General features: G+C 52.5%; 2 protein-coding genes across 7 annotated transcripts in view; one reads left to right on the top strand and one right to left on the bottom strand.

Moving 5' to 3' along the window:
* MMP25 (matrix metallopeptidase 25) overlaps window positions 1-6318 on the bottom strand; it is a 16877-nt gene extending 10559 nt beyond the window's left edge. For 2 of the 4 annotated variants that reach the window (XM_032257888.1, XM_032257889.1), the window contains exons 1-2: window positions 1792-2326; window positions 1263-1395 (exon numbers count right to left, since the gene is read on the bottom strand). In XM_032257888.1, coding sequence (XP_032113779.1) covers window positions 1263-1395; window positions 1792-1911 — 253 coding nt within the window. In that variant the 5' untranslated portion in view covers window positions 1912-2326. Of the gene's footprint in view, window positions 1-256; window positions 967-1262; window positions 1396-1791; window positions 2327-6281 lie in introns of those variants that run through there. The other 2 variants (XM_032257891.1, XM_032257890.1) reach the window with 2 other exon arrangements.
* Window positions 2442-12969, top strand: part of BICDL2 (BICD family like cargo adaptor 2) — a 24324-nt gene continuing 13796 nt past the window's right edge. The window contains exons 1-3 of one of the 3 annotated variants that reach the window (XM_032257884.1): window positions 2442-2915; window positions 5535-5755; window positions 7770-7852. The gene's annotated coding sequence lies outside the window, so the exon portion shown is untranslated. Of the gene's footprint in view, window positions 2916-5534; window positions 5756-7388; window positions 7853-9209; window positions 9519-12969 lie in introns of those variants that run through there. The other 2 variants (XM_032257885.1, XM_032257886.1) reach the window with 2 other exon arrangements.

Here is a 12969-nt window from a genome sequence, read left to right as displayed (position 1 = left end):
TGCACCACTGTACTCCAGCCTGGGTGACAGGGTGAGGTTCTATCTCAAAAGGCCGGGCACGGTGGCTCACACCTGTAATCCCAGCACTTTGGGAGGCCGAGATGGGCGGACCACGAGGTCAAGAGATTGAGACCAACCTGGTCAATATGGTGAAACCCCGTCTCTACTTTAAAAAAATACAATAATTAGCTGGGCATGGTGGTGCATGCCTGTAATCCCAGCTACCGGGAGGCTGAGGCAGGAGAATTGCCTGAACCCAGGAGGTGGAAGTTGCGGTGAGCCAAGATCATGCCATTGCACTCCAGCCTGGACAACAAGGTCGAAACTCCGTCTCAAAAAAAAAAAAAAAAAAGCAAGTCAGACCCAGTTCCAAGTTGCTTCCCTTCTGAGAACGCTTGGGAGTTGCTAATTACCCTTGAAATCAACACCAATCACCTCTCATGGCCCCTGGCTGAGGCCTCTCGCAAGAGCTCTTCAATGCTCCTTTCATTCCAGGCACACCAGCTTGTGCGTGCCACGGGGCCTTTGCACTTGCCTGGCACACTCTCCTTCCACACCTTCCCGTGGCTGGTTCTTAGCTATTATCTCAGCTCACATACCTTTCAGAGAGACCTGCCCTAACCAGACCAGCTCCTCGATGCCAATTGCATTTTACTTTTTTCTAAACACTCACCATTATCTGAAATTATCTTGCATATTTATATTCTTGATCTGTCTCTCTCTCCCTTGAGAAAGTTAGCTCCATGAGAACAGGAGCCTTATCTACTTTATTCATCACTATACCAGTGGGGCCTGAAAGGGCGTGGCATCTGAGATATGCTCAAAGTCTATTTTGTTACATGTTTGTCTCCATTTGTTGCCCAGGTTGGAATGAGGTGGTACAATCATAGCTCATTGCAGCCTTGAACTCCTGGGCTTAAGCAATCCTCCCACCTCAGTGTTCTGAGTAGCTGGGACCACAGGCCTATGCCACTACACTCAGCTAAGTTTTAAAAAATCCTTAGAGATGGGGATCTGGCTTTGTTGGCCAGGCTAGTCTCAAATTCCTGGCCTCAAGCAATCCTCAAGCCTCAGCCTCCCAAAGCCTGGGATTAAGGCATAAGCCACCAGGTTCTTGATAAATGCCTGAGACCCTCTGGGGTTGGGGCCTGAGAGCAGCATCTTCCTAGCTCCGTGTTCGAGGAGCAGCTGAGGTCTGAGACTGTTAGGTGGTGGTCAGGCTGGGTGCAGAGCAGGGCTGGGGAGGGGTGGGGGCCACCTACCCATTAGGCCGGTCTCTGGTAGCCCCGCGAACCTCTGCATGACCTTGATGGCATCGCTCAGCTTCTCAGGGCTCTGCAGCTGGGCCTGAGCAGGGTCGGGTGGCGGCAGGTAACCATAGCGCGTCAGCCACTCCTAGGGCATCGGAGGGGACAGGTGAAGCGGGCTGGGTGAAAAGCATGGGGTATCCCTGCCCACCACCATCCTAGCAGCCCTGCCCCTCCCAGGCATCCAGAGCCCACGGCCCCAGCCCGGATGTCCGCCTGCTCCCCTCTGAAGGTCCTCGCTTCAATCCTTAGTTTGCCAGTCTTTGTCTGGACTTCAGCTCCTCGCCCCAGCTCCCTTCCAGAGCTCCAAATCCCAGCCCCAAACCTCCCGACAGACCCAAGAATCTGGGCGCCCAGATCCCATCGTCGGTCACTCTGGATATTGTAATTTGGCTCCTGCCGCCTTGGGACCCAGGAGTCCGGGCCGAGCTTCCCTCTCCCAGCCTCCTTGCAGATCCCAGGAGCCTGCTGACCCCGCGCTCACCACGCCCAGGCTCACGTCCTGCGCGGAGGGCTTCGGGGCGCGGGCCGGCGGCAGCAGCAGCGGCAGCAGCAGCGCTAGGAGCCCAAGTCTCAGCCGCAACCGCAGCACCTGCAGCCGCATGGCGAGCCTCAGCTCCGGCCGTCTGCGGGGCTCGAAGGGGGTCTGGCCGGCGCCGCCCCGAGGACTTGGGGGAGGAGATCCGGGCTTGAAGAGGGTCAGGGGCACCCGGCGCGGAATAGGGAGGGATGCACTGGAGGGCTGGGTGTGTCCGGGGGTCCCGGGAAGCGCGCAGTGGAGTCAGCGGAGGGTACAAGAGGTCCCGGGTCAAGCCGCTGGGTCGGGTGGGCCCGGGAATCCCAGCACGGTTGAGAGGGCGCAGGAACGGCGGAGGTCCGGATTCGCCGCGGCGGGCTCTCCGGGTCCCGGGGCGCTGCGCCGGCTGCCCCTCCTCTCCCGGCTAGAGCAGAGAACTGGGTGGGGCGGGCCGGGCGCACCCGGATAAGCAGTAAGGGCGCGGCAAGGAAAATGGCCCAATCTTCGGACGTCCAGCGACAAGGGGCGGGCCAAGCGGTGGCCCCCGCCCCGACCCAGGGACCCTCCTCCGGCGGAGGACGCCCCGGGGGTGGGGGGGTCCACTGCTTCAACTTCGTCGTCCGCAAGTTTCTCTTCCCAGATCCCCGCTCCTGTGGGACTCCCCGGGGCAGGACTCGTTTCTGCTTTCTCGAAGTCCCGCGGCGGGAAGAGGGCGTCCCGGACCTCTGGCTCGGCTAGCCCTCCCCATCCCCCTATCCCATCCCCCTTCTTCCCCTAGGACCTCATGGTGCTGGTCTTTTGAGAGCTGGGGGGATTTCCGGGCAGCTGGAGGCTGGGAAGGAAGCCTCCTTCCCCGCGGGGTCCCGGCCCGCCGCCCTCCCAGCCAGCTCCAGCTGTGCGCGGTTGCGACTGCCAGGGGGCGGGATACTCCGGCCCCAGCCCACGTGGGCTCCGCGCCGGGCTCGCCCTCGGCACGCGGGGGTTTGAGCCCTTCTAGGTCCCGGGGGCAGGAGCTGCTCCGCGACTGCGCCTCTCTCCCCAGGTGCCAGACATTTAAATGCAACAACCTCTGCGCGGAAGCCACAGCTCAGGTCTGTGCTGGGAGCCGGGGACAGGGGAGTGGATGGGTGGGCGGCGGCGATCCAGGAAGCAGAGACCTGGGGGTCTGCGAGCCGCCCCCTCCCGCGCCCTCAGCACGGGGCTAGGAGGCCCGGCAGCTGGGGAAGGAACTGGAGGAAGCGGGCGGGAGGCTTCCTGGCGAGGGCGAGTATGAGTTAAACTGCTCAGTCCCGGAGCAGCTGGGGGTCCGCCGCCGAGCTGCTCACAAAAGCAGCCAGCAGGATGCGGAGCTGGAGAAGCAAAGGCAAACACGGCGATCCCGTGCCCGCTCGCTGGGGCGCCGGAACAAAACAGCACGGACTGGGAGGCTCAACCAGAAGTTTACGTTCTCACAGTTCTGGAAGCTGGAAGGCCAAGATCAAGTGCCTGCGGGGCGGGTATCTCCTGAAGCCTCCTCGGGGGCGGGCAGAGGGCGTCTTCTTGCTGTTTCCCCACACGGTCCCCCCAGGTGTCTCGAACTCTTTTTTTGGTGGGGGCGGAACGGAGCCTTGCTCTGTCTCCCAGGCTGGAGTACGCTGGCGCGATCTCGGCTTAAGGCAGAGTCTTACTCCTAGGCTCAGGCAATCCTCCCACCTCAGCCTCCCAAGTAGCTGGGACTATTGGCCCAAGCCACCATCCCCATCTTTTTTTTTTTTTTTTTTTTGGTAGAGACGGGTTCTCACTATGTCACTCAGGGGTTCTTGAACTCCTAGGTTCAACTAGTTCTCCTGCCTCAGGCTGCCAAAGTGCCAGGATTACGGGGATTACAGGTGTAAGCCGCCGCCCCCGGTCCAACAATTTATTCCATAACAGATTCCATGTTTGTCATCAGATTGGCAAAATTTTAAAGTCTGACAATGCCAATTATTGGGCAGGTGTGGCCCAGATGAAATTCGAGCTCTAGCTAGGGTGTGGTGGCTCACACCTCTCATCCCAGCACTTTGGAAGGCCAAGGCAGGATGATCCTTTGAGATCAGGAATTTGAGAGATCCAGCCTGGGCAACATACTGAGACGCCATTTCTTTTTTCTTTCTTTCTTTCTTTTTTTTGAGATGGAGTGTCACTCTTGTTGCCCAGGCTAGAGTGCAGTGGTGCGATCTCGGCTCACTGCAACCTCCACCTCCGGGGTTCAATCAATTCTCCTGCCTCAGCCTCCCAAGTAACTGAGATTACAGGTGGACGCTGCCACGCCCAGCTAATTTTTTTCCGGATTTCAGTAGACAGGGGTCTCACCATTTTGCCCAGGCTGGTCTCGAACTCCTGAGCTCAGGCAATCCACTCGCCTCAGACTCCCAAAGTTCTAGGATTAGAGGCACGAGCCACCATGCGCAGCTCTAAGACCCCATTTCTACCAAAAACAGAATGAAATTGATGCTCTGCAGGATAGGAAGCATTTGTTCATATGGAAATAAAATAAATAAAGAGAAATTTACCCTCTGCAGATAGAAGGATGTTTTGTGATTTACCCTATGCCCCAAATTTGTTTGTTTTTTTTTTTTGATGGAGTCTCTCTCTGTCGCCCAGGCTGGAGTGCAGTGGATCTATCTCGGCTCACTGCAACCTCCACCTCCCAGGTTCAAGTAATTCTCCTGCCTCAGCTTCCCATGTAGCTAGGACTACAGGTTTGCACTGCCACGCCTAGCTAATTTTTTGTATTTTAGTAGAGACGAGGTTTCACCATGTTACCCAGCCTGGTTTGGAACTCTTGAGCTCATTCAATCCACCCACGTTGGCCTCCCAAAGTGCTAGGAGTACAGGCATGAGCCACCACACCCAGTCCTCTTTTTATTTTTCGTTTTGGAGACGGAGCTTGTTGCCCAGGCTGGAGTGCAATGGCGTGATCTTGGCTCACTGCAACCTCCACCTCAGGGGTTCAAGCAATTCAAGGAGAGGCTTTTATTGTGGTTAGGGGATAAAGTGGGATGAGGGTCCCTTCCAACCAGCCAGGGTTTTCCTAATGTAAATTTCTCTCTAGGGTGAGGGAGAGAGCACCAGGACCTTCGAATCAGAGGACCTTCAGATCATCCTGCCCCGATGTTTTTTTGTATTGTATTATTTTATTTTTGTTTGTTTGCTTGTTCATTTGTTAGTTTTTTTTCCTTGTGGTATTTTTTTGGGGGGTAGGGGTTTGTTTGTGTGTTGGTTTGTTTCTGAGATGGAGTTTCGCTCTTGTTGCCCAGGCTGGAGTGGTACAATGGTGCGATCTCGGCTCACTGTAACCTCTGCCTCCTGGATCCAAGTGATTCTCCTACCTCAGCCTCCCAAGTACCTGGAATTACAGGTGTGTACCACCACACCTGGCTAATTTTTTGTATTTTTAGTAGAGACAGGGTTTCTCCATGTTGGTCAGACTGGTCTGGAACTCCCGACCTCAGGTGATCCACCCGCCTTGGCCTCCCAGAGTGCTGGGATTACAGACGTGACCCACCTCGCCTGGCCTTTTCTTTGTGTTTTGGGGGATTTTTCTGTTTATTTTTCACCTTCTTTTTGTTTTGTTTTGTTTTTTTTCTAGGAGTTTAAACATTGGATGGAACGCTATAGAGTGATTAGTAAACACAAGCTCAATCCAGATGCATCATCCTAGAGAGATCGCAGGAATATTTTTTTCTTAGACAGGGTCATGTTCTGTCACCCATGCCTGAGTCCAGCGGTGCAATCATAGATCATTGCAGCCTCTGTTGAGCCTCCTGGGCTCAACTGATCCTCCTACCTTGGCTTCCCAAAGCACTGAGATTACAGGAATAAACCACTGGGCATGGCCTCAGAAACGCTTCAGAAATAAGTGCCTGAGTTCTTCAAATGTGAATGCCCGAAAGACACAGAAGAAGGCAAGGTGACTATTTAAGAGTAAATGAAACTAAATAGGGCTGGGTAAGGTGGCTCTCACCTGAAATCTCAGCACTCTGGGAGGCCAAGGTGGGTGGATCAACTGAGGTCAGGAGTTCAAGACCAGCCTGGCCAACAGGGCAAAACCCGGTCTCTACTAAAAAAGAGTAAAAAATTAGCCTGACGTGGTGGTAGGTGCCTGTAATCCCAGCTACTCCGGAGGATGAGGCAAGAGAATCACTTGAATCCAGGAGGCAGAGATTGCAGTGAGCTGAGATCAAGCCATTACACTCTAGCCTGGGTCTCAAAAAAAAAAAAAAAAAAAAGGCCAGGTGAGAGAGATGGCCCACGCCTGTAATCCCAGCATTTTGGGAGGCTGAGGTGGGCGGATCATCTGAGGTCAAGAGTTCAAGACCAACCTGACCAACATGAGAAACCCATCTCTACCATAAATACAAAAATTAGCCAGGCGTGGTGGCAGGAGCCTGTAGTCCCAGCTACTCGGCAGGCTGAGGCAGAAGAATCACTTGAACCCAGGAGGCAAATGTTGCAGTGAGCCGAGATCGCGCCATTACACTCCAGCCTGGGCAACAAGAGTAAAACTTTGTCTCAAAAAATATATATTAGCATGCATTGTGGTGCACACCTGTAATCCCAGCTACTCAGGAGGCTGAGGCAGGAGAATCGCTTGAACCCTAGAGGCAGAGATTGCAGTGAGCCGATTGTACCACTGCACTCCAGCCTGGACAACAGAAAGAGACTGTCTCAAAAGAAACACAGAGACAGGGTCTTGCTGTGTTGCCCTGGCTGGAGTGCAGTAGCTATCCGAAGGCTCCATCATAGCACACTGCAGCCTCCAATTCCTGGAGAGTTAGAAAGAGAAAAGGAAAAAAGAAAGCAGAGTGGTGGTTGCCAGGGGTTGGGGTGAGGAAAGAGATTGACTGCAAAGGGGCAAGGACAACTTTTTGAGGTGATTCATCATGACTGTAGTGGTAGTTACATTACCAAATGTGTTTGTCAAAACTCATCAACGGAAAGACATAAAATTGATGAATTTAATTATATGTAAAGTATTCCTTGTAGTGGGTTAAATTGTGTGTCCCCCGACTGGGAGAGGTGGGTCACGCCTGTAATCCCAGCACTTTGGGAGGCTGAGGCCAGCAGATTGCCTGACCTCAGGAGTTCGAGACCAGCCCAGGCAACACGGTGAAACTCCATCTCTATTAAAATAACAAAAATTAAGACTGGGCGAAGTGGCTCACGCCTGTAATCTCAGCACTTTGGGAGGCTGAGGAGGGCGGATCACGAAGGCAGGAGATTGAGACCATCCTGCCTAACATGGTGAAACCCCCCTCTATACTAAAATACAAAAAATTAGCTGGGTGTGGTGGCAGGTACCTGTAGTCCTAGCTACTTGGGAGGCTGAGGCAGGGGAATTGCTTGAACCCAGGGGACAGAGTTTGCAGCGAGCCGAGGTTAAGCCATTGAACTCCAGCCTGGCGACAGAGGGAGACTCCGTCTCAAAAAATAAGAAGAAAAAGAAGAGAAAGAAAAAAAATTAGCCAGACTGGCTGCGCGCACCTGTAATCTCACTACTCAGGAGACAGGAAAATTGCTTGAACCCGGGAGGTGGAGGTTGCAGTGAGCCTGTAGGGTCTAGCCCCACAGGGCCCTGTGAGGCCCTCTCTACTGGTGAGGAGATGAGAAACTATGGAAATAAAGACACAAGACACCAAGATCAAGAGAGAGTTTGGGCACTGGGGTCCACTACCAACCAAAGCGTGGAGTCCAGCAGTGGCTCCAAGTGCCTGGACGCTCTTTTATTGAGTACAAAGCAGGGGGCGGGGTTGGTAGGGTGGGGCATTGGTGGTCAGTGACAGGCGTCATGTAGGTAGGGGTCCAAGACTTTCAAGTAGCCGAGACAAGGGAAGGAATATAATGCGTCAGCACTTTTCCATACTTGTCAAGAAAGAACAAAGACATTAAGATTTGTGTTACTTTTAATGATTATCTCTTCTAAGGAAAAGAGGAATCAGGTACAGAAGTGGAACATGAGAGTGGACCTGGAGTGTGACCATGGAAGCCCAGCACCACATAGAGACAAGTAAGCCCCTGGATGTCTTTGGGTCTCCCTGACAGTCATAGGCCTACCGCAAGAGCTTGGGGGAGCAGAGTTTTCTCCTTGCTGCTCTGAGGAAGGACACATCTCCGACGTCTCCCTCCGTAGCTTGCTAAACAGCGGGCACTTTCCCAGCGCTGGCGCTACCACACAGCCAAGGCGCCCTCCAGCAGCCTTTACATGGGTGTGACAGAGAACTTAAGGCGTCTTGCCTTAGGGTCACTTATTTCACAATGTCACCTTAGGTTCACACTTCACGACCCGAGAGGCATTACTAAAAGATTATGTTTAGTATATATATATCTTAGTGATTACCTATGAATAACTAAGATTACCTATGAATAACTAGTATGGTTATATCTCTAGTTATTTATTTCTTCATTATTTAGATGGGAACAGGCTGAGGCTCCTGACTGCTGCCTCAGCACCTATGGGGTCTCCCACCCACATGAGCCGAGATCACGCCACTGCAGTACAGTCTGGATGACAGAGCAAGACTCAGTCTCCAAAAAAAGAAAAAAAGAAGGATCCTCCCAAAAAAAAAGGATACTTACAAGTCCTAACCCCAGGTCCACAAGAATGTGGTCTTATTTGAAAATAGGGTCTAGCCGGGCACAGTGGCTCACTCCTGTCATCCCAACACTTTGGCAGGCCATCGTGGGTGGATCACTTGAGCTCAGGAGTTTGAGAGCTCCTGTACAGATGGTGAAACCCCATCTCTACCAAAAATACAAAAATTAGTCATGTGTGGTGGCGCATACCTGTGGTGCCAGCTACTTGGGAGGCTGAGACAGGAGAATCGCTTAAACCTGGGAGGCAGAGGTTACTGTGAACCGAGATCTCGCCACAGCCCTCCAGCCTGGGTGACAGAATGAGACTCCATCTCAAAAAAAAAAAAAAAAAAGAAAAGAAAAAAAGAAAACAGGGTATTTGCAGGCATAAGTTAAAAATTTCAAGATGAGATCATCCTGGATTTAGGATGGACCCTAAATTCAATGGCCCACATCTTTTTTGTTTTTTTTAAAAAAACTTATTTTACTTTATTTTATTTTTTTGCACCTTCTTTAAAGTAGTACCCACTTTTATTTTATTTTTTAAAGGGACGAGGTCTTGCTATGTTGCCCGGGCTGGAGTGCAGTGGCTATTCACAGGCGCGATCCCGCTACTGATCAGAACGGGAGTTTTGACCTGCTCCGTTTCCAACCTGGGCTGGTTCACCCCTCCTTAGGCAACCTGGCAGTCCCCCGCTTCTGGGAGGTCACCATATTGACGCCAAACTTAGTGCGGACACCCGATCGGCATAGCGCACTACAGCCCAGAACTCCTGGGCTCAAGCGATCCTCCCTCCTCAGCCTCCAGAGTAGCTGGGACTACAGGCACGCGCCACCGCACCTGCAATGGCCAGCATCTTTATGAAAGAGGGTGAATTTGAGTTACAGACCGAGAAGAAGACCTCGAGGGGTAGGTCATGTGAAAGTGGAGGCAGAGACTGGACTGATGCAGCAGGAGGCAGGGAATACTGAGGAGTCCCTACAGTCCCCATGGCCGGGGAGAGGCATGGAGCAGCTTTGACCTCAGAGCCTCCAGAAGGCACCAACCCTGAGTTCAGACTTCCGGCCTGCAGAACTGTGATACAATAATTTTCTGTTGTGTAAGCCCAGTTGGTGGTTTCTTTGGTTTCCCTTTTTTTTGTTTGGGACAGGGCCTCGCACTGTCACCCAGGCTGGAGGGCAGTGATGCAATCATGGCTCACTGCTGCAGGCTTGACCTCCTGGACTCAAGGGATCCTCCCACTTCAGCCTCCCAAGCAGCTGGGACAGCAGGCCTGTGCCACTGATTATTCTTTATTTTTGTAGAGACTGAGTCTCGCCGTGTTTCCCGGGCTGGTGTGGCACTTTGCTACCTCAGCCCTAGGAAGCTAATGCCTACCTCAATAAAGCCAATTTTTTTTTTCTTTTGAGACAGGGTCTTGCTCTGTCACCCAGGCTGGAGTACAGTGAGTGGCACAATCTCAGCTCACTGCAGCCTCTACTTCCTGGACTCAAGTGATCCTCCTGCCTTAGCCTTGTGAGTAGCCGGGACTATAGGCACATGCCACTGTGCCCTGCTAATTTTGTACTTTTTGTAGAAATGGGTTTTTGCTATGTTGCCCAGGCTGGTCTTGAACTTCTGGCCTCAAGTAACCTGCCTGCCTCTGCCTACAGTGTTGAGATTACAGGCGTGAGCCACTGTGTCCAGCCAAAGCTATTTTTATTGTTGTTGTTGTTATTTTTGAGACCAAGTCTCGCTCTGTCACCCAGGCTGGAGGGCAATGGAATGATCTCAGCTGAGTGCAATTCTCCTCCCGAGCTCAAGCAATTCTCCTGCCTCAGCCTCCCAAGTAGCTGGGATTACAGGCACCCACCATCACACCTGGCTAATTTTTGTATTTTTAGTAGAGATGGGGTTTCACCATCTTGGCCAGGCTGGTCTTGAACTCCTGACCTCATGATCTACCCACCCTGGCCTCCCAAAGTGCTGGGATTACAAGCCTGAGCTACCTCAACCTGCCTGATTTATTTATTTATTTATTTATTTTGAGATGGAGTCTCGCTTTGTTGCCAGGCTGGAGTGCAGTGGCGCAATCTGGGCTCACTGCAACTTCCACCTCCCTGGTTCAAGCGATCCTCCTGCCTCAGCCTCCCGAGTAGCTGGGATTATAGGTACGTGTCACCCACCCAGCTACTTCTTGTATTTTAGTAGAGACGGGGTTTCACCATGTTGGCCAGGCTGGTCTTGATCTCCTGACCTTGTGATCTACCCTCCTTTGCCTCCCAAAGTGCTGGGATTCAGGCGTGAGCCACCATGCCCGACGTGATTTTTTTGTTTTCATAAGTGGGAGGAAACACTTGGAAACATAAGCCTACATCAAAAAAACAAGTCGCATAACAATGGATTCACTGTGAAATATTTTATATAAAGGTTTTTAATGCTCCAAACAATACCACCTACTGTTCACGAATTGAGCACACGTCATAAAAGCCTGGAGGCACCTGGGTCTGGACCTAGGTTATTTCTACCAGGCTACCTCTGGGGAAGGCAGGGAAGAGAGTGGGGTTCTCCTGGCCTCTGGATACCCAGCTGAGACTGCCCAAGGCACTGTGAGATCTGAGAAGGCTTCCCCAGGGACAAGGCCCCTCCTCAACTCCCAGCCAAGACTCAGAATCACCCGGGGCTCAGTGAGTGGATGGAAAGGTGAGGAGGTCATTCCAAACTAAGCATCCGGGAAGCTGGCTTATTTAGGGGCCAGGCTGGAAAGCAGGTGAGGCTGGGTGACCATCCGTCCCTTCTTTTTTTGGAGGGGGGTTAGGAGTCTTGCTCTGCCACTCCGGCTGGAGTATAGTGGCACAATCTGGGCTCACTGCAACTTCCAACTTCCTGGTTCAAGCAATTCTCCTGCCTCAGCCTCCTGAGTAGCTGCCATGATAGGCGTGTGCCACCATGCCAGGCTAATTTTTGTATTTTTAGTAGAGACGGAGTTTCAGCATCTTGGCCAGGCTGGTCTTGAACTCCTGACCTTGTGATCCACCTGCCTCAGCCTCTCAAAGTGCTGGGATTACAGGTGTGAACCACTGTGCCCAGCCGATCCCGCCCCTTTTTTTTTTTTTTTTTTTTTTGAGATGGAGTCTTGTTCTGTTGCCCAGGCTGGAGTGCAGTGGCACAATCTTGGCTCACTGCAACCTCTGCCTTCTGGGTTCAAGCAATTCTCCTGTCTCAGCCTCCTGAGTAGCTGGGATTATAAGTGCCCACCACAACACCCAGCTAATTTTTGTATTTTTGGTAGAGACAGGGCTTCGCCATGTTCGTCAGGCTGGTCTCGAACTTCTGAGCTTGTGATCCACCTACCTTGGCCTCCCAAAGTGCTGGGGTTACAGGAGTGAGCCACCGCACCCAGCCGATCCCTCCCTCCTTAACTAGTCATGTACCAGTCTCCCCAGGGCTTCCCTGAGGCCCCTCTGTCTCTCCTATTCATTTTTCTCCTGGAGTTGGCAGGGAGCCTAAGGGTGAGGTGAGGGCTGGGGGCCCCTGTGTGCTGGGTGGCCAGGACTCTTAAGCCCAACAGGGAGATGGAGGCCAGGAATCTTGGGTCCAGAGGAGACTTTGCACCAGATTCAGATATTCAAATCCAGGCACACTGGCTCATGACCCAAATCCCAGCACTTTTGGAGGCCAAGGCAGGAGAATTGCTTGAGGGCAGGAGTTGAGACCAGCCTAGGGAACATAGTAAGACCCCATCTCTACAAAAAATAAAAAAGTTAGCAGGGCATGGTGGCACCTGCCTGTAGCTCCAGCCACTCAGGAGGCTGATGCAGGAGGATCACTTGAGCCCAAGAGTTCAAGACTGCAGTGAGCTATGATCATGCCACTGCACTCCAACCTGGGTGACAGAGTGAGACCCTGTCTCTGAAAAAAACAAAAACAACACAAACTTCCCAAGAGGGACTGAGGCTGAGAGCTAGGCAAGCTGGGATGAGGGCTCTGCTGTGCACCCACAGACAAATGACTTCGCCTCTCTGAGCCTGGCCTCTTCATCTATGAATGGTGTGACCTCATAGGGCTGCTGTGAGGATGAAGTACAGGGTAGCATGCAGGTGAGTCATCTTGGTGGCCATGCTGAGGATCACCAGCAAGGACTAAGTGCTGGAATTTCACCCCCATTTAATCCTCACACCTGGCCGGGTGCTGTGGCTCAAGCCTATAATCTCAACACTCTGGGAGGCTGAGGTGGGCAGATCGCTTGAGGTCAGGAGTTTGAGACCATTCTGGCCAACATGGTGAAACCCTGTCTCTACTAAAAATACAAAAATTAGCTGGTTGTGGTGGTATGCACCTGTGATCTCAGGTACTTAGGAGGCTGGGGTGGGAGAATGGCTAGAACCCGGGAGGCAGAGGTTGCAGTGAACTGAGATGGAGCCACTGCACTCCAACCTGGGGGACACAGCGAGACTCCATCTCAAAAAAAGAAAGAAAGAAAGAAAGAGAGAGAGAGGGAGGGAGGGAGGGAAGGAAGGAAGGAAGGAAGGAAGGAAGGAAGGAAGGAAGGAAGGAAGGAAGGAAGGAAG

The sequence above is a fragment of the Sapajus apella genome, unplaced genomic scaffold (genome assembly GCF_009761245.1).
Source record: "Sapajus apella isolate SASKATOON/1434 unplaced genomic scaffold, GSC_monkey_1.0 scaffold99, whole genome shotgun sequence".
NCBI classification, from domain to species: Eukaryota; Metazoa; Chordata; class Mammalia; order Primates; family Cebidae; genus Sapajus; species Sapajus apella.
This window is presented reverse-complemented; position numbering and strand designations above follow the sequence as displayed.